A 19,045-nucleotide genomic window follows, 5' to 3' on the forward strand; every position below is an offset into this window, starting at 1 on the left:
ACTAATTTTTTTTTTAGGGACCACTTTAGTTCTGAATGGAATTATAAAGGCCTGTATAATAGAAACCCCTAGAAATCACCCCATTTTCAAAACTACACCCCTCAAATTATTCAAAACAGCATTTGGGATGTTTTAACCCTTTAAGCATTTCATAAGAATAAAAATAATATTCGACCAAGTCCTCTATGACACCTTAGCAAATGATGACAACACCTCTGGAATGCAACTGGGACAGTAGGGGAAGCATGCCTGGGGGCATCTAACACGCCCAAGTCACAGTATTACCCCACTATCACAGTCTATCAACTACACACTTTCTACACTCAAAAACACCTGTATGGAAAGTGGAAAAATACCTGGAAACCTTCTTTCCTCCCCAATTGTATGGACTGAAACCCAAATTTTACTCTAATGAAACTTTAACATGCATCCCTTTAAATCACGTTGCTCGTGACAACCACAGATGGAATAGGCAATGGGAAATCCAACAGTACCCACCCTGAACTGTCATTGTCGTATGTGGTGTGTGTCTGCGCTGAAGACCCTTTCCGATAGCACGCTGGCGGCAGGGCAGGATCTTGCGTACAGCGCAAGTTCTAGCCACAAATCCAACTTGGAGACCCAATAAGTGTAGGGCGCAGAGGGATCGGAGAGGACAGGGCTGTATTCGGCCAGGTATGGCGAGGGGGTGCCATTAACGTGTCCCAGACCTTGGAGTGTGCCCCTGGTGGGTGTGGACCGGATGGCAGTTGTTAGCCTCTTGGAGGAACTCTCCTCTCTGCCACCAACGAGACTTGATGGAAACATCTCCATCATATTCTGCACCAGTTGCTTGTGGCAATCATTAACGCGACTGGCCCTCCCCTCTACCGGAATAAAAGTCGAGATATTATTTTTATACTGGGGGTTGAGGATTGCAAAAATCCAGTAGTGGTTGCTCTGCAGGAATTTGACAATGCGTTTGTCACTTGAAAGCACCACAACATGTATTCAGCCATGTGTGCCAGAGTGTTACTTGGCATGACTTCTCTGCCCCCACCGGAATGGTCACTCTCCATTTCGCCCCATCGGCGCTGCAGCAATGGGACGGACTGAACTTCCCCGCTAGCCTCCTGTGTGACAATGAGATCATCTGCCACTACGTCATCCTCCTCTTCCTCCGTCAATATACGCTGTGAAGTGGACAGGAGTGTGCACTGACTATCCTTCTGGGATGGTTCTGCTCCTATGCCCGACGACTCAGCATACAATGCGTTATCCCTGATGGCATTGAAGGATTCTCGCATCACACGCAGGAGCGGGATTGTTACACTCACGAGTGCGTCGTCCCTGCTGACCCTCTTGGTGGACTCCTCAAAGATCTTGCATAAGTCTGTCATCCATGGCCTCTCATGGTGCAGAAACTGCAGGAGCTGACTCTGAGGAACCCTTGGGTTTTGGAGATGGTACTCCATCAAGGGTCTCTGCTGCTCACACACTCTGCTCAACATGTGGTATGTTGAGCTCCAGCGTGTGGGGACGTCGCAGCTGGTGTTCTGGCAGATGGAGGCGTTGCTGGAGTGATTTAAGGCTAGCAGCGACTACTGTAGAATTGCGAAAGTGGGCGCACAAGCACCGCACTATCGTTGGGGTACATTTTTAAAAACCGTTGCACCACTAAATTGAAAACGTGGGCCAGGCATGGAACGTGTTGGAGGTTGGCAAGCTCCAGAGCCGCTACCAGGTTCCGGCCGATACCACACACGACCATGCCTGGGCCCAGGTGCAGCGGCGAAAACCATGTTGACGTCTCATCGAGGAGGGCATCCCTCACCTCAGAGGCAGTGTGCTGTCTGTCCCCCAAGCTGATGAGCTTCAGCATAGCCTGCTGACGTCTCCCCATGCCAGTGCTGCAGTGTTTCCAGCAAGTAGCTGGGGTCGATGTGATGGAGGAGGCAGTTGAGGGTGGTGGTTCAGAGCCCCTGCCAGGAATGTTGGGCGGGGAAATGAGGTAGACAGCCCCAGTTTGTGACCCGGCCCCAGCCTCAACTACATTCACCCAGTGTGCCATCAGTGAAATGTAGCGTCCCTGTCCGCATGCACTTGTCCACGCGTCGGTGGTCAAGTGTACCTTTGTGCAAAGTGCAGAACTTAGGGCCCGCCTGATGTTGCGTGACACGTGCGGATACAAGGCAGGGACGGCACACCGAGAGAAGTAGTGACGGCTAGGAACGGCATAGCGAGGTGCCACGCTTGCCATCAGGTCACGGAAGGCCTGATTTTCCACAAGCCGAAACGGCAACATCTCCTGGGCCAGGAGCTTGGAGATGTGCCCGTTTAAGGCTTGTTCATGTGGGTGGGTAGCGCTGTACTTTTGCCTGCGCCCAAACGTCTGGGAGATGGTGGGTTGCTGGAAAGAGGTGCATGATGGTGCAGGAGAAGGATCTGAGGCAGGAAAAGGGGAGGATGAGGGAGAAGTCCTCAAAGTGGTGGAGGCAGATGTGGAGGTGTCCTGGCTTGTGGTCTGGACTGCAGCGCCAGCACTGGCAACAGTGGGAGAAGCAGTGGTGGCAACGCCGGACGACGACTGTCCTGCGTTTGCTCTCTGCCACTGAGCCCAGTGCTTGCATTCCAAATGATGGCGCATATAGACAAAAAACAGCACCGAGCTGCACATAGTGAAGTACCGTAAAATACGGAGGTTAATATGACAAGAATACTCCTCACCTTGAAAGGTTGTGATCACAACCTTTTTAGCAGTATATAGACCACTTGGGGAGGGGAGGTCTTGTACCCCTGGAGGAGAGCCAGCAGAATCCACGTCACCCTAGGGGTAGGTAATGGCGAAAATGGACCGGACAAACCGAGGATCACTGCGCTCAATCCGTTGTTCTCTTGAAAACTCACTTTATTTAGGAAAAGTACACACAACGCGTTTCGGGCCAACCGCCCTTTTTCAAGTGTATAGACTAAACGAAAAATAAGAACAATAGCCCCAAGAGAGGGGAAAAACAGCGATAAACAAACCAATAAAACATAATAAAAAGTATATATACAAACACCTCTGTGTCTAAAAAGGCATCCAAATGTGCTTTGTCCGAAAGATGTATTACAAGGCGTATTGCTACTACAGTGTAGAGCTGACATAATATAATATAAATCTTCTACATCTGTATTAAAATCAGCATGTTGCCAAACCAAATAGTACATGTGAAGGATTCATACCAAATAAGATATTTGTGAAAGTAACTGACAGGTGCAAAGAGTCTTACAATAGCAGGCTTTAGTTAAAGTAGGTCTATATAAAATAAAGTGCCAATAGAGCAGTTACTAGAAAAACAAAGGTCTTACCTTATGACTAGTGTCGAGCTGGATGCTTGATCCAGCCGACCAAGTCCAGCCCTTTAAATCACATTGGTGGCAGTGACTGTTTCCGCGCCTTTTTCGGGCGCATGCGTGGTCAGCCGCACGTGTGAGCGGCGTCCAGCACTACAGAGAGCGCATGCGTATTTTACGGTACTTCACTATGTGCAGCTCGGTGCTGTTTTTTGTCTATCTGCATTTAGACCTCATCGACTGAATAGGACCAAAAGCCAATGAGGAAGTGGTTGTTGTTACTGGGCAATACCATCCACGCAACTAAGCACCTTTGAGCAGCGGACCACACGATTCAAGACTCTCGTCCAGGTCTTTGTCATCTTTGTCCCTTATGGATCTCATTCGGGACCGTGAACGTAAAAGGGACGATCTGGTGGACCATTACACCAAGATTATCACTCGCGAACCCACCACATTCGCTTGTAGTGATGAGCCTATCACCCATCCCACGAGTATCAGTCGTGACGAATTGAGCAAACTATTTTGGGAGTTAGAAGACTCCCTCACTACAGAAACTCGACATAGCTTGGACTTTAGGTTCCTCAACATTTATCTCAAAGAGGACATCATCCCAAGAGGACTCAGATGTAGATTAACATCACCTTTTCCGGACGATGATGTCTTTACTAAGGAATGGGATAGGTATTTACATACCTGTGGCCAGGGTCTTTTAGACCGATTAGCACATAAGCGACAGGATCTGGCTTCGACTCTTAATACCAGGATCACAGAACAGATCAACAACCTTGAATCACACCAACACCATCCCGACTATCTCCGGATGAGCAGGGTCCTGTGGACCAAAACGCTCAATATTGAAAGGGAAACCCTAGAGTCTAAAACGAACAAACTGAATAGGGATCGTAAGGACTACAACGAAGGTAACGTTCATTTTTGGCATAAGAATCCAGGACCAGCCGGCGCTGAACCAGGGTCGACGGACGATCAATCTCGAAAGAGTGACCAACCTAGAATGAACAACCACCATAAGAGGAATGGACCCACAAGGAAGGGTTCCACAACTATTGGTCCTATGAAAACTAACACGTATCCAACCATGGGCACTAAGAGACGCCTTGGATCCAACAACGATTCACTAAGAGTCAAAACTCTTCATCACCAAACCCTTAACAGCGGCCCGTCCTCCAAGCCAAATCACCCAATGGACCGGCAGGGTCTCACCACTTCTTTGGAATTCCATTCAAGCCGTTGGAATACAAGTAATAAGACCAATTCACCTAGCCCAGGTGTGATATGCAAAGATAGGAACTTCCTGCACAAAGCAAGGAACATTCAGCCCAAAACAATCATAAAAGGCCCTACAGGTCCGACTCCTTTGAGGACACATGGAGTATCTTTACCATCAACCAGTGCCAAAGCCCCCACCACCAACAAGGATCAGGCACCACCATCAATAGGGACAGTCGCCCCACGGAGCAACACTACTTCCCAACCAGCGGTCCTGTTGGAGACCGGTGATGCCATTCTACTTACATCTGATCACAAGAAGGTGGACAGGTCTGAACCACTCGGCACCATTCAGAGGGTTCCAGCTACAAACCCTCGCTACACATCCCTTACCGCACCTTCCAATATCTCTGCAGATCCGAGTACAATCCTCTCTGCAGATCCGAGTACAATCCTCATTGCACCCACTCCCCAATTTCTTGACCAACCACCCAATGACATACGCATTAATCAGGAAGAAAAAGGAATGCTCCCCTCTCCTACTCCCACACCATTCAATACTACGGGCTCAGATATTTTTGAAGACTCCCTCTACGGTACCCCTCTATCAACTACTCAGATAAATCGTCTTTTAGACATCACACATCCACAGTCTCCAGTCACCACATCATTTGCGAAATTACCGGCAGCCATCACACCGGTGACCTACCACACGAAGGAAACCAATCAGTACACGAAGATTTCAGACTTCTACCATCCAGTGAGCCTTAAAAGGAAGACTTCTGAACCCACCATGTCTAACCATACCACTGCGGTCCCTTTTTTAGGCGAAGAAGGGGCTGCAGAGGAGGAAAAAAGAAGAATAAAACAAGCAAACGGAAGCCCCAGCCCCAAGAGAAACAGAGTGTAAATTCTAACATATTCAATTTATCAGATCACCAACTCTCTGAAGCAGAGGTCAGCCTTTTATCCAAAGGTCTGTCTTTCTGCCCTGATCAAAAGTTGGATGACTTACAACTTTTCATTGACCTTAACAACTATATACGCAAATTGACGTTGTCAAGGCATTTTGCAATAATGGACAAGAAAAAGGCCGTCCAGTCCAACCAGACCGACCAGGAGGATACGAGTAATTCCGGCGGGACCCCCAATTCCCTCAACCCGATATGTCCAGTTACAACAAACCTCAAACCGAGGAGCCTGTTCAATCCGACTCACCACAAAGGTAGTCAGATTGAGACCTTTTATAATTTAGTTGCAAAGGAGTTTCGTACCCTATCCAAAACTAATACTCACCTAACTGGGAACCTTACTGGACCTGAGAAGGAAGCAATGAAAACTTTGAAAGCAAATAAGGACATTGTAATACGCAATGCAGATAAAGGAGGAGGGATAGTCATACAGAACAGGGAAGCATACCTGGCTGAAGCAGAGAGGATCCTATCTGATTCAGAATATTACGCAACATTGGAACAGGACCCCACCCCTGAGCAATTAAAAGAATACTACAAACTGATCCAAGAGGCATTTGACAATGGGATTTTATTAAAGAAAGAAAAAGAATTTCTTTCCATTAGAAACCCGACTTTGGCAATTTACTACCATCTGCCAAAGATTCATAAGAATCGGGAAAATCCCCCGGGTAGACCTATTATATCTGGCTTGAATTCAGTTACAAGGAATCTGTCTCAATATATCGATATCCAACTTCAACCATACGTTCTGAAACTTGAATCATACCTGAAAGACTCCCCACATTTGATAGATCTTGTGTTAGACCTACAGTGGGCTAACGATTATAGATGGGCCACGCTAGACATTACCGCACTATACAGCAATATCCCCCACTCCCAGGGCATAGAGAATATTGCTAAAGTCTTAGAAGGAGACGATGGGATGCCGAATGCACAGAAGAAGTTTATTCTGGACGGCATCCGATTTATTCTTAAGAACAACACCTTCAGCTTTGAGGAGAAAATCTACCTACAGACGAGAGGGACAGCCATGGGGACGCGATTCGCGCCCAGTTTCGCAAACCTGTATGTGGGCAGCTTCGAGGAACAGTTCATTCTTAAAAACACCAAATGGGCTGACAACATCATATTATACAAAAGATACATCGACGACATGATCTTTATTTGGAGAGGTACGAACCTTGAATTCAACGATTTTACTGATTATCTTAATGACAACCAATGGGGCCTACACTTTTCCGGTGAATCCAATGAGAAAGAAATTAATTACTTGGACCTCACTCTAGTGGGAACAGATGACAAGATTTCCACAAGAACCTTCTTTAAGACAGTGGACTGTAATAGTCTATTAGACTACAAGAGCTTACACCACAGAAAATGGAAGGACAATGTCCCCTTCGGACAGTTCAAAAGGGTTAGACGGAACTGCACGAATGACATAGATTTCAACTCCCAGAGCGAAATCTTGACCAACAGATTTTTGGAGAAAAAGTACCCAAGGAGCCTGGTCAATGCAGCCAGAACACGTGCCTCCAGCTCGACTCAACGTGATTGCCTTTTACCTAGGGTTAAGGATGACCAGGAGTCAAACGGGATCAATTTCATAACCACCTATAATGGTGCACACTCCAGGATCAGGAAAATCTTAAAGGATCACTGGTTCATTTTAGAAGGAGACGACTTTCTCAAACCTTTATTACCAAAACAACCCAGACTGACATTTCGAAGAGCACGCACACTCAAGAGTACCCTGGCACCCAGTAAATTACGTTCTCAAAACAAAAGTAACCATCCGGGTATCTCTAATCTGGGACCGATAGGGAGCTATTGTTGCAATAGCAAAAAATGTAAGTGTTGTCATAGCATCAAGGATGGGGCCAAATATATAACTAGCAATACCACAGGTGAGACTTTTCCGATCTCACAACATTTATCTTGCGATTCGAATTATGTTATTTATGTTCTGGAATGCCCATGCGGCCTCCAATATGTGGGCCGCACGATTCGGCCTTTAAGGGAAAGGCTCACAAAACACCGGTTTAATGTTAATAACCGGTTTCTCAAACATAGCGTGTCTAGACACGCAGCCACAACACACGATGGCTCTTTTTCTAATTTTTCAGTTGTACCGATTGATCATATCTCCATCTCCTCCGCCAACAGATTTAGTTTATTACGAAAGAGAGAGATGTACTGGATATATAAAATGAATTCCCTAGTACCGGCGGGTTTGAATGAGGCCCTGGAAGATATCTCAGGTTAAAAAACGTTATGATTTCCCCAGTACTCAGGCCCTATCTTCATCTATCTGTGACTCCAGTATCCAGTTTTTCCCACGAATAAATGTTTCTGCTCCAACATGGACATGAATATCATGGTTGTCTTAGGTCCTTAAAGGATTATTTACTTATTTGTATTATTCTTATGCATTTTTTATTTATTTATCGGAAGCATCTTTATGTCCATTTTTATGTATATTTATTCAACTGTAGTCTACAATCTATTTTTAATGTATATTCATTTGACTGTATTTCCACATTTTAATGCACATCCATCCAAATGTTTTTGGCACAGCCATACACTCACCAAATGGGTGGCTGTGCCTCTAAGTATGCTATGGAGTCAGCGATCCTGCAATCCCTGCAGACGCTGACTCCGTACTTCATTACGGCAGCACACACTGTCACCAATAACAGTGGGTGCGCAGGCGCGATACGGCAACAACCGGCGCGTGCGCACTCATCACTACCAAGGCCGGTGACTCGCGCGCACATTAGCAGGCGCGCGATGTCCCGGAGCCTGGGTGCGCATGCGTGCGGCAAACTGGGCCGACGCATGCGCTCTCTGTAGTGCTGGACGCCGCTCACACGTGCGGCTGACCACGCATGCGCCCGAAAAAGGCGCGGAAACAGTCACTGCCACCAATGTGATTTAAAGGGCTGGACTTGGTCGGCTGGATCAAGCATCCAGCTCGACACTAGTCATAAGGTAAGACCTTTGTTTTTCTAGTAACTGCTCTATTGGCACTTTATTTTATATAGACCTACTTTAACTAAAGCCTGCTATTGTAAGACTCTTTGCACCTGTCAGTTACTTTCACAAATATCTTATTTGGTATGAATCCTTCACATGTACTATTTGGTTTGGCAACATGCTGATTTTAATACAGATGTAGAAGATTTATATTATATTATGTCAGCTCTACACTGTAGTAGCAATACGCCTTGTAATACATCTTTCGGACAAAGCACATTTGGATGCCTTTTTAGACACAGAGGTGTTTGTATATATACTTTTTATTATGTTTTATTGGTTTGTTTATCGCTGTTTTTCCCCTCTTTTGGGGCTATTGTTCTTATTTTTCGTTTAGTCTATACACTTGAAAAAGGGCGGTTGGCCCGAAACGCGTTGTGTGTACTTTTCCTAAATAAAGTGAGTTTTCAAGAGAACAACGGATTGAGCGCAGTGATCCTCGGTTTGTCCGGTCCATTTTCGCAAATGATGGCGCATGGCAGTGGTCGTACGGTTGCTCTTTTCAGAGCCCCTACTCAGTTTGGAGTTGCATTGTGCAAACCGCACTGTATTTGTCCTCCGCGCATACATTGAAAAATCTCCACACCACTGAAGACCGTGGCCTCGATGGGGGAGTTTTTCTAGGCTGGCTAGAATAGGGAACATCTTGGGCCTTGCTGGCTGTGGCCTGGCTTTGGTGACGCAGCTGTCCTCTGCCTCTGGACATGCCTCTATCTCTAGCCACCCTCTTTGGTGCTGCACTTCCCTCCACATCGACACCACTTTCCACGCTTGACATCCCCCCTGTCCAGGTTGGGACAGTGTCCTCGTCGTCCACCACCTCCTATTCCAATTCCTCTCTCGGCTCCTCCTGCTGCACACCGCCCATGGGAACAGGCTGCCCTGAGGGAGGCTTACTGATCCACAACAACAACATCAACAGGAGATGGCGGATGCTCCAGTGTTTGGGCATCAGGACACAAACTCATCTGGTAGCTCCTGTGATTCGGGAAGTGGTGGGACAGAGAGAGGGACAATGAAAGGGAGGTGGGAAAGGTGGGATTACTCTACTGGGAAGATTGGGCATGTTGTGAGGAAGGAAGACCAGACTGTTGGGTAGGAGGAGTTGAGTTAGAGGCTGGGACAGGTGCCGGGCCACAGCATCGCCACGCTCATAGCAGGAGCGTAGCGATGCTGCTCATTTCAAAGATACACGCCGGGTGCGGGCCTGAGCTTACGTGGCCACGTCAACCAGCATGTGATGGAGTGGGTGGGTGGGGTCTGTATTCCGGCCCTGCTAGCAGAAGTACCGTAAGTACTTCTGCAATTTGAAATGAGCAACATTGCTACGCTCCTGCTATGAGCGTGACGATGCTGCGGCCCGGCACCTGTCCCGGTGTCTGTATGCCGGGTCCGGATGCCGAATCTGCAGCTATCATATTGCTGAATTACCGTAATCACCCGAGTATAAGCCGAGGCGGACTTTTTCAGCACAAAAACTGTGCTGAAAAACTCGGATTATACTCTAGTATATACGGTAGTTAAAGAATCATAGGGTTCAAGTACAGGCAAAATTGAGACATTACAGTGTAATAAATGAATTTACACAATAGGAGCGACAGCTTTTTATGTGAGATCTTACAATCTAGTTTATAGTGCTTATACAGTGATCCAGCCATTTTCAGGAGAGAAGATTACACAAATAGGGCTGTATGAGCCAGTGTCCTGTTATGTACAGATTCTTCTATTAAGAGAAACTTGTACAGATCTAAGTAAGACAGTGGAAATTGCCGTATCTGTACAATTCCTCCACAAATTTCATATGGACCCTACTTATTGTGATGCCATTTCAGTTTTTGCCTTCCATAAAGCGTTTTTATATCCAGATTACATGGAACAGATATGATGCAAACTTACCAATCTGGCCAACAAACTCAATTCTTATTCCTTGGTGCTCTAGTCTTTTACCGGGCTGCCTGAAGACTATATTGACCTAGATGGAAGAAAAGTGTTTTTAGTTCCCATTTTTCTTTATAGAGCAGCAGAAATTCAACAGCATAAATAGCAGAGGTTCAGGGAGTGATCAGACATTAAAACAGTGTTAGGCTTAGGCCCCATGTTGTGGAAATGCAGCTTTTTTTGTTGCACATTTTGCAGCGGTTTTTGAACCATAGCCAAGAGTGGATTAAGCAGAAGGTAGACGTATAAGAACTTCCTACAAATTTTCCATTATATTGTAGCCACTCCTGACTTTGACTCAAAGAAAATCCACAGTAAAATCTGCAAAAAAAAAAAAAACCCCAGCTACCTTTCCGCAGCTCAACACTCCTGGAGCCCAGCTATTCTTCTGGACTCCTGAATAACATCATAAACCACTGAGGTCTGTGACTGGGCCTCAGTGGTCACGTGGCGTTATGATGCAAACATGACAACGTCATGTGACGGACACGGTCACACTTGTGTCTTTGCATCAGCAGACCCTGACATTATTCAGGAGCCTGGAGAAGAATGGAGACCAGTGCCGGAGTAACTATAACTACAGAAAGAGTTTCCATTTGAATAAAACTGCAGGCAAAAGTGTTATTGACATCTCAGCAAATCACTGCCAAGACAATAACTGGCCACAAGTCCTGACCACTAGAGAAGTGATGCTCTCTGCAGTTTTCATAACTCCCATACAAGTGAATGGGAGAAATTTATTAAAAAAAAAAAAAAAAAAAAGCTCCAGCAGGTGTGGCCCTGCCTCAAGTACACAAATTGCTCATAATCATCATAATCAATCTACACCTAACAACTGAAGTGAATGGAAAAATTCTGCCTGGCGGTGCGGCATTTGGTCAGGCGGTATCACTCAGCTTCAAATTCCTGAAGTTTATTTTTTCAGCTTGCAGAAATTCTGCCTTGTGAATACACCCTAACACCTGTATAATCCACCAATGTTCTTACCTTTCCAGCTACTGACTCTCCATCGTAGAACAGGAAGTGTTTTTCAACTTTGCCTTCTTCAGTTTTAATCTCAGAAAGCTTCCTGGTCTCTGCATCATTGAGAACAACTTCAATCTCACAAATCGGACCAAATAAACCACTCAGAAAACTCTGCAGAGGAGAAAAAAGGAGAAGTTATATGGTGGCCAATGTCATGGACAAAATATCTGCAAGTCAAGCTCAAGAGAAAATTATGTACATTTTGCCTGTATGTGCTGACCACCACAATATGTATACATTGCCACCATGGGCTATATGCAAGTTAGGGTAAACTGGCTTAGACTGCACCCATGAGGCCTCCATTTACCCTGCACCGATACTAGAAGAAAATATAGTATTGCACAGTGCTATGAAATCATATACAAGAATCAAAAAACTAAACACACAACAGCCAAACCCTCTACACAGGTGAACTGTTAGGGCTAGTTCACCCGTGAACTGCCCGCGTGGGTTTTGACACCGAGAGAGACGCGGTGAGCAGGTCGCTTCTTTTCTCCGCTAGCAGCAGACCGCCGCTAGCGGAAAAAAGAAGCCTGGCGGTCTGCATAGACCACCATTGTAAGGGGAGGTTTTTGACGCAAAATCCGCTGTCAAAAACCTCCCCTGGGCTCACGTGTGAACGAGCCCTTAACGCATTGTGTCTGTAACTACCATGCAGAAATACAGCCGGAGGGTGTGGTACACTACTAGTCCTCAACAAGCAATAGTGCATCAAGCTACGCAATACAATATAAAAAAAATCCAAACTTTGTACAAATCGCATAAACATTCAATTACGTGTAATGAACAACCATAAAAAGGATATTAACTATGAAAATCTGTCAGCTGTATGTGACTCTGAGGAGACCGGAGGGAAATTGTGCATGTAATTGGTAAAATGCAAGATAAAAGATAAGATCCTTATGCCTGAAGAATCACATGAGAAATAACAGCCACATAACTGATCTTCACTACATCAGATGAGCGGCTTCTCTTACTTATTGGGCAATTCTTAGAAACATTAGGGCTGACAGGCTGAAGCCAAGTCGTTTATTATTATAGAGGTTAGGCCACCGTGATGTCACCCGTGGATAATCCTCTGCGTTCTACAGTACCTCTGTAATAGATAAGACTACTCCTACCGCATTCCAAAAGGGGGCAGAAATGTAGCAGTGAACCACACACAAAAAAAGAAAAAATAAAGCTGAAGACAATAAGACGTCTTGATGTGTTATTTTTAGTGGCAACTTGCTGAGGAAAACTGCAGAATTTTTAGTGTTCATTGTGTGAGGCCTAATATTAAAGGGATACTATCATTCACACACTATTTTGTCTAGGTACCACGTTGGAATAGCCCTAAGAAAGGCTATTTGTCTCCTACCTTTCGTCGTCTTCTCCGTGCTGCCATTCGCCTACAATCCGGGTTCTTGTCGGTATGCAAATTAGCTCTCTCGCAGCACTGGGGGTGGGCCTTAGCTCGCGAACAGCACTGGGGGCGTCCCCAATGCTGCAAGAGAACTCTCCAGCGCCGCCTCCATCTTCGTCAGGAGCGTCCTCTTCAGCCTCTTCTTCCGGCGGTGGCTTGTAACTTCTAGGCCTCGGGCAGAGCAGACTGCGCATGCCCACAGGCCACGAGAAAATGGCCGCTTACAATACTGTGGCCATTTTCTCGTGGCCTGTGAGCATGCGCAGTCTGCTCGGCCCAAAGCACGAGCCCTAGAAGTTACAAGCCACCGCCGGAAGAAGAGGCTGAAGAGGAAGCTCCTGACGAAGATGGAGGTGGCGCTGGAGAGAGTTGTCTCGCACCATTGGGGACGCCCCCAGTGCTGTTTGAGCGCTGGGGCCCGCCCCCAGTGCTGCAAGAGAGCTAATTTGCACACTGACAAGAACCAGGATTGAAGGCAAACGGCAGCACACAGAAGATAACGACAAAGGTAGGAGACAAATAGCCTTTCTTAATGCTATTCCGACGTGGTACCTAGAAAAAAAGTGTGTGAATGATAGGATCCCTTTGTCCATGATAAAACACTAATCTAAACACCCTCCCCCCGCCTACTTTCTAAATTACATATTTACCCATATCCCTGGGGTGATCATGTGATAATTCACCTCTACTGCGCAGACGTGCGAGCATCCGAGTTAGTTGGGAAGGGCTTCTAGTGGGCGGTTTAGCTAGAGAGACAGGAATGGGGTGTATGGTAGAGAGTGAGGTGAGAGAGGTTAGTGGGAAAGTTACATAGCAGGAAGCTGGACAAGGTAAACAAATGCAGAAGATAACAGGAGCTCCCAGAAATCACTTAAAACACTGCAAAAGGTATTTGGGGGCATGTATTACCTCAATAATAGCACTAACAGACCTTTTAAAAACTAAAAAAAAAAATTACCCAGAAAACTCCCCTTAAACTGCCCTTTTATGAAGATGAGGGGAAAGAGCTTTAAAAGCATACCACTCCCCCCTCATTTGTATATGAATATACAATCAAATTATCATGAAAACTGGGCTCCAAAGCTGAACGACAGAAACATATTTGGAAACTGTAGAATCACCTCTATAAGCCACTTAGGTTTATAACCAATTTATTGCTGACAGGCTAAGGCTTTAGGCTAAGGCCCTTTAGGCTAAGGCTCCAAGTAGTGGGCTGCAGAGTTTTTCACAATATGCCAGAAAAGTCCTCCTCTGCCGACTTTCTGCTTCAATTATACCTATAGGGAAACCGCTCTCCATTCATCTTTATTGGAATAGCAGAGTTGGGGGGGTTACAGTATTTTTTGTGTACACAGAGTTTCTCCAGCATTTTTTGCTATAGTAAATTTATAGTACACTGGGTGCTGCATACTCTCAGAACGCCAAAGTAGCAGCCATAAATTTTATTACTCCCTAACCTGTAACTTCAGGCTGTGACATTTTAATTGAAAAAAAAAAAAAAAAACAGCAAAAAACCTGTTAAAAGGGCCCTAAAATGCTGAACTAAACACTTAAGTGGCACCACCTTATGAGTTATATATGCAATAATAGATCCTTGGACAGTGTTACCTGACTGGCAAGGATCACATGGCATGTGTGGAGGGTCCACATGACGCCATGATTAGTCCAGTTATCCAATGGGATGCATTAATATGAACTAATCTGTAGGCTATACCGTTTGTTTTTTCTAGACTGGCATATTACATGGATATAATAAAGGTACGTAAGCGGTATTATAAAAACCTTTGTATTAGAGAAGTACATGATCTCCTATTCTATACGTAAAATCAGACAACCTCTTGAAAGCAAATTCAATGGAAAACAAGTAATGGTATGATGATGGAAAGTGTGTCATACAGAGTCAGCCATCTATGTACACATGCATTTACCCACAATCTGCCACGTGAATCAGAAAGTGAACTTTGTAGATATTGAGGGTCACTTATCAAAGCTTTTTGTGCCATTTCTATTTAGTTTGCCCTTAGTATTTACTTTTCGTGCTAGTACGAGATTAACAATCTGCACCTGTTTCCTTGGTATAAATCTCTGGTGAAAAAGATATGGCTTCTTTTGAGTAACAAAGATATTTTCATATATGAGCAGATTTAATTAAAAAAAAAAATTGTGCAATGCTGATTGACCCCAATGTGAGTATTAAGAAAGAATTGGAACCTACTTCAAGAAGCAACATTCAGAAAATGGTGGAAACTTGCTGCACTGCCTGCTCTATAACTTGGGCTATATTCACATGACATATCTGGCGTGACGGCTATTTTTCTCAGGCTTGGTTCACATCTGCACATGGGTTTCCGTTCAGGGGGTCTGTTTGGGGACCCTTCTGAACAGAAACCTAATCTGCATAGAAAAAGCAGTTACCTTAGGAAACCCGCAGATCCCATAGTGGGGTCCACACAGTTTCCGTTCAGTTTCTGCCTGAGAAGGACGAAAAATGCAGAGAGAAAAGAACTACTTGCAGCACTTTTCTCTCCGCATTTTTCATGTAGAGAGGGGAACGGAGTCCCCGTACGGAGACCGGGCACAGATGTGAACCGAGCCTCACACATCTGCACTAAATTCAATGCAAGTGAACAGGGGCTATTCACATAACTGAATGTTTGGCGTCCGTTAGTTAATATATAGGCCATGTTCTATTTTCACAGATCCCTTCATACACTCGAACGTATAAAGGGATCCTTGAAAACAGATCACATGCAAGACGGCTTTGACAAATGTCCATTTTTCACGGCCATTTTGCCTTTGGTCCTGTAAATGTCGGCTAGGTCTGGAGTTGGGGTGTATATACACATAGTTGTTTGGGAGTATATCACGTGCACAGTAGTAGTTTTTTTTCTACATTCTTTTTTAAAAATTGCTGTAAAACGGCATTACTTTGTAAAAAAAAACAAAAACAAAACAGCACAGACTGTTACAAATACTAAAGTCACTGCAACAAAAACCAGCCAATCTTATACAGGCCATTTTGATCCTTTGTTTTACTACCATATGCATTATTCCATGATCAGCCAGGTTTCCCTATATGATTTTGGGCGGCACCATGCGGTGTAGTGGTTGGCTGATGTGACTGCATTTAAAGCAGGCCTAAACTTTCCAATAACTTTTGATTTTCTGGTAATCTTTGTCTTTGTATTATACTTTATGAACACATTTTGTCTCCTTTCTGTGAAATCCTACAACTGGTGCTGGTTGGAACCAGCCAGGAAACCCATGTTTTATCCGTCATATAAACCAGAGAAGCAAGTATTGAGCCCCTCCCTGGAGACCCCCTTTTTGGCACCAAGACACATTCAGCACAGTTTTCTAACTGAATAAGTGAGGGTGTGAGTTTGCCAGAATTTTTCTACCCACAAAACCGTATTCCATTACATTCTGATTGTTTACAGTCTGAAGGTTTCATGTGGTAAACAGTGGCTTTCTGGTGATATCATGGAGGCGCCTAACATATCTAAGGCCAGCTGTCTGTTGCCCCAGAGCCATACTCACACCCCAGTTTAACTTCCATATTAATGGGGGTTCAAGGAACTAGAGAACTGTTTGTCAACAGAGGTTTTCTTTCTCTGATCTTACAATGGTATAGAGCAAGATGTATCGTCCAAAGCGTCTGTCTCCTGCAAAGTTCTTTAAATCAAAAAGGAGACAGATGGGACTGATATTACCTGGCTGGGGACCCCAAATTTTGCCAACATAAGCACCCAAACATGGCTACAGGTTATTTTCAAAGATCACTCTGAAGCCCCATGCACATGGGGCAATGCAGAACACACATAACAGGAAACCTGGATTAATGTGACATAGTGGTCTATGATGTTAGGAGTACTTGTCTGCCCACAGCTTCACTGTCCCATACTGTATATAGTACCAACAGCAACTTCCAGTGTTATAGAGCACTATAATTCATGGGATCACGCTAGTTTCCTCATCACCCTATACTGACATGCCATTATATGAGGAATAAGGGAATATAGGAACAAATGACAGGACAAAGCTGGTAGGGGAAGCTATAATGCAATCCCATGCCACTATATGCCTTGTATCTTTAGAAAACCCAGACATTAAGGACATGGATATTGTAGTTTCCAGTTTCAGCCATAACTCACCTAATCTTCAAACTGTACTTGTGTACATATACACAGACGTGTGCATAGATCCATCTACACAAATACTTTAGCACAAGCGTCTGTGAGAGGAAGGGGGGTAGAGGACTGCATCATGTGACTGCCTGTGCTTGCAGAAAACCGAGCACTACTGAACAAGGGCCTTCATTTTCAACGTGGTGTTTCTATTGCCATAAACATCTGATATGATAGATAAGAGACCACCTGTGGGACCTACACCATTATCTGGGATGGGGGTCCCCTGAACTATTTGGTGAGGTTCAGGGGGGGGGGGGGGGGCAAAATACCCCAGTTATTGTGGTCAATGGTGGTCCAATGATTGGATCCACAACAATCAGTGAATAGGAGGCAACTTGTTTAGCACTTGTAGTGACCAGACAATCCCTTTATGGGCAAACTCCAGTGGGCTACTAAATGGCGGAGAAACTACGAGTGACACTGGAGACTGCGCCACTAGTTTTGATGAATCTTACCTAATGTCTCTGTGGCAGGGCCCTCATGTGCCCTCCAGCACACCCCTGCAATTATATTTATAGGGGTTCTCCATAAACCTTTATTCTCCATCTACAGGAGAGAGGATACATTTGTGATTAGGGATTGAACACTAGGACCACAAGAATGGGGGTCTCAGATTCCCCTGTGTAATGCACATGGGTGACCATCACTCCAATGGGGCTCCAGTGGTGAGATCAGCTAGTAGAAGTCATTACAATGGGAGTCTCCAGTCTGCACCCAGACTCCCTGTAAGGATGCCTGTAGGCTCCCTGTACTGCCACATGGGTGTTGCCATCTTGCACCTGGGTGATGAATGCCAGGCACGGGCCCTGCCCATAACCCTGCCAGCGGACACTGTCCTCACGTCAGATGGCACACTCACCCCGGGCACTGTGCACCCCTGGGGCGGTACTATAGTAGTGAGTCCACTGCTCGGAATTACCCGGACTTGTCACAAGTCTATGGGAAGTTGTGCAGGACTTCTGAGCTGAGTGTGATGACAGCTCCGGCCTCTGTCCCGCCCCGCACTAGGCCTCTGCTTATCCCCGTCCTCTCGCTGTGCGCGCGGCCCTGGCTCTAGCTGTCCTCGGTATACGGTGCAGACCGCTGACCCCGGCGCCTCCGTGCACTCACCATCTTCTACCACCGACCGGACCAGACCCTCCGCACCGACCGCACAGCTCCACCCGCTGCCGCCGTCACGTGACTTCAGGGGGCGGGCACCGCCTGACGCAACGAATCCCTTGTGATCGGTCAGCTGACCAGAAAAAAAAAAAACCCGTGATGTACACAGCCCCAAGGCTGACGGATGGCGGAAGAGGGGAGCCAGGGCTTAGAGAAAACAGTAGTCATTAAAGGGGAACTCCATATTTATTATAGTTATTAAAGGAGAACTCTTTATGGTAGAAAAAAGTAATCATTAAATGATTACTCCATATTTATTATAGTTATTAAAGGAGAACGCCACATTATTGTAGGAAAAAAAGTGATTATTAAAGGGGAACTCCATATTTATTGTAGAAAAACATGGCAATTAAAGGGGAACTCCATATTGTAGATTAAAAAAATAGTTAATGATGAATTCCATATGTATTATAGGAAAAAGTATATATACAGTATATTATAGTTATTAAAAGGAAACTCCATATTTATAGTGGAAAAAATAGTTATTAAATGGGAGCTCCATATTTATTGTAGAAAAAGTGTTTATCAAAGGCTAACTATATTTATGGGAAAGTGGCTATTAAAGGGGAACTACATACTGTACTTGTTAGAGTTATTAAAAGGGAACTACACATTTATTGTAAAAAAACAAGTCATTAAAAGGGAACTCCATATTTATTATAGAATAAAAAGTAGTTATTAAAGGGGAACTTTATATCTATTGTAGAGAAAAGTGGTTATTAAAGAAGAACTCCATATTTATTAAAAAAAAAGCTATTAAAGGGGAACCCCAT

The 19,045-nt window shown here is 45.1% G+C and overlaps 1 protein-coding gene across 1 annotated transcript in view; it reads right to left on the reverse strand.

Annotated features, from left to right (window-relative positions):
• Positions 1-18,320, reverse strand: part of VPS26A (VPS26 retromer complex component A) — a 28,929-nt gene extending 10,609 nt beyond the window's left edge. The window contains exons 1-3 of the mRNA XM_075258037.1: positions 18,222-18,320; positions 11,478-11,627; positions 10,449-10,524 (exon numbers count right to left, since the gene is read on the reverse strand). Coding sequence (XP_075114138.1) covers positions 10,449-10,524; positions 11,478-11,627; positions 18,222-18,224 — 229 coding nt within the window. The 5' untranslated portion in view covers positions 18,225-18,320. The remainder of the gene's footprint in view (positions 1-10,448; positions 10,525-11,477; positions 11,628-18,221) is intronic.
• Between the last annotated feature and the right edge of the window lie 725 nt (positions 18,321-19,045).

The sequence above is a fragment of the Leptodactylus fuscus genome, chromosome 10, assembly GCF_031893055.1.
Source record: "Leptodactylus fuscus isolate aLepFus1 chromosome 10, aLepFus1.hap2, whole genome shotgun sequence".
In the NCBI taxonomy this organism is placed as follows: Eukaryota; Metazoa; Chordata; class Amphibia; order Anura; family Leptodactylidae; genus Leptodactylus; species Leptodactylus fuscus.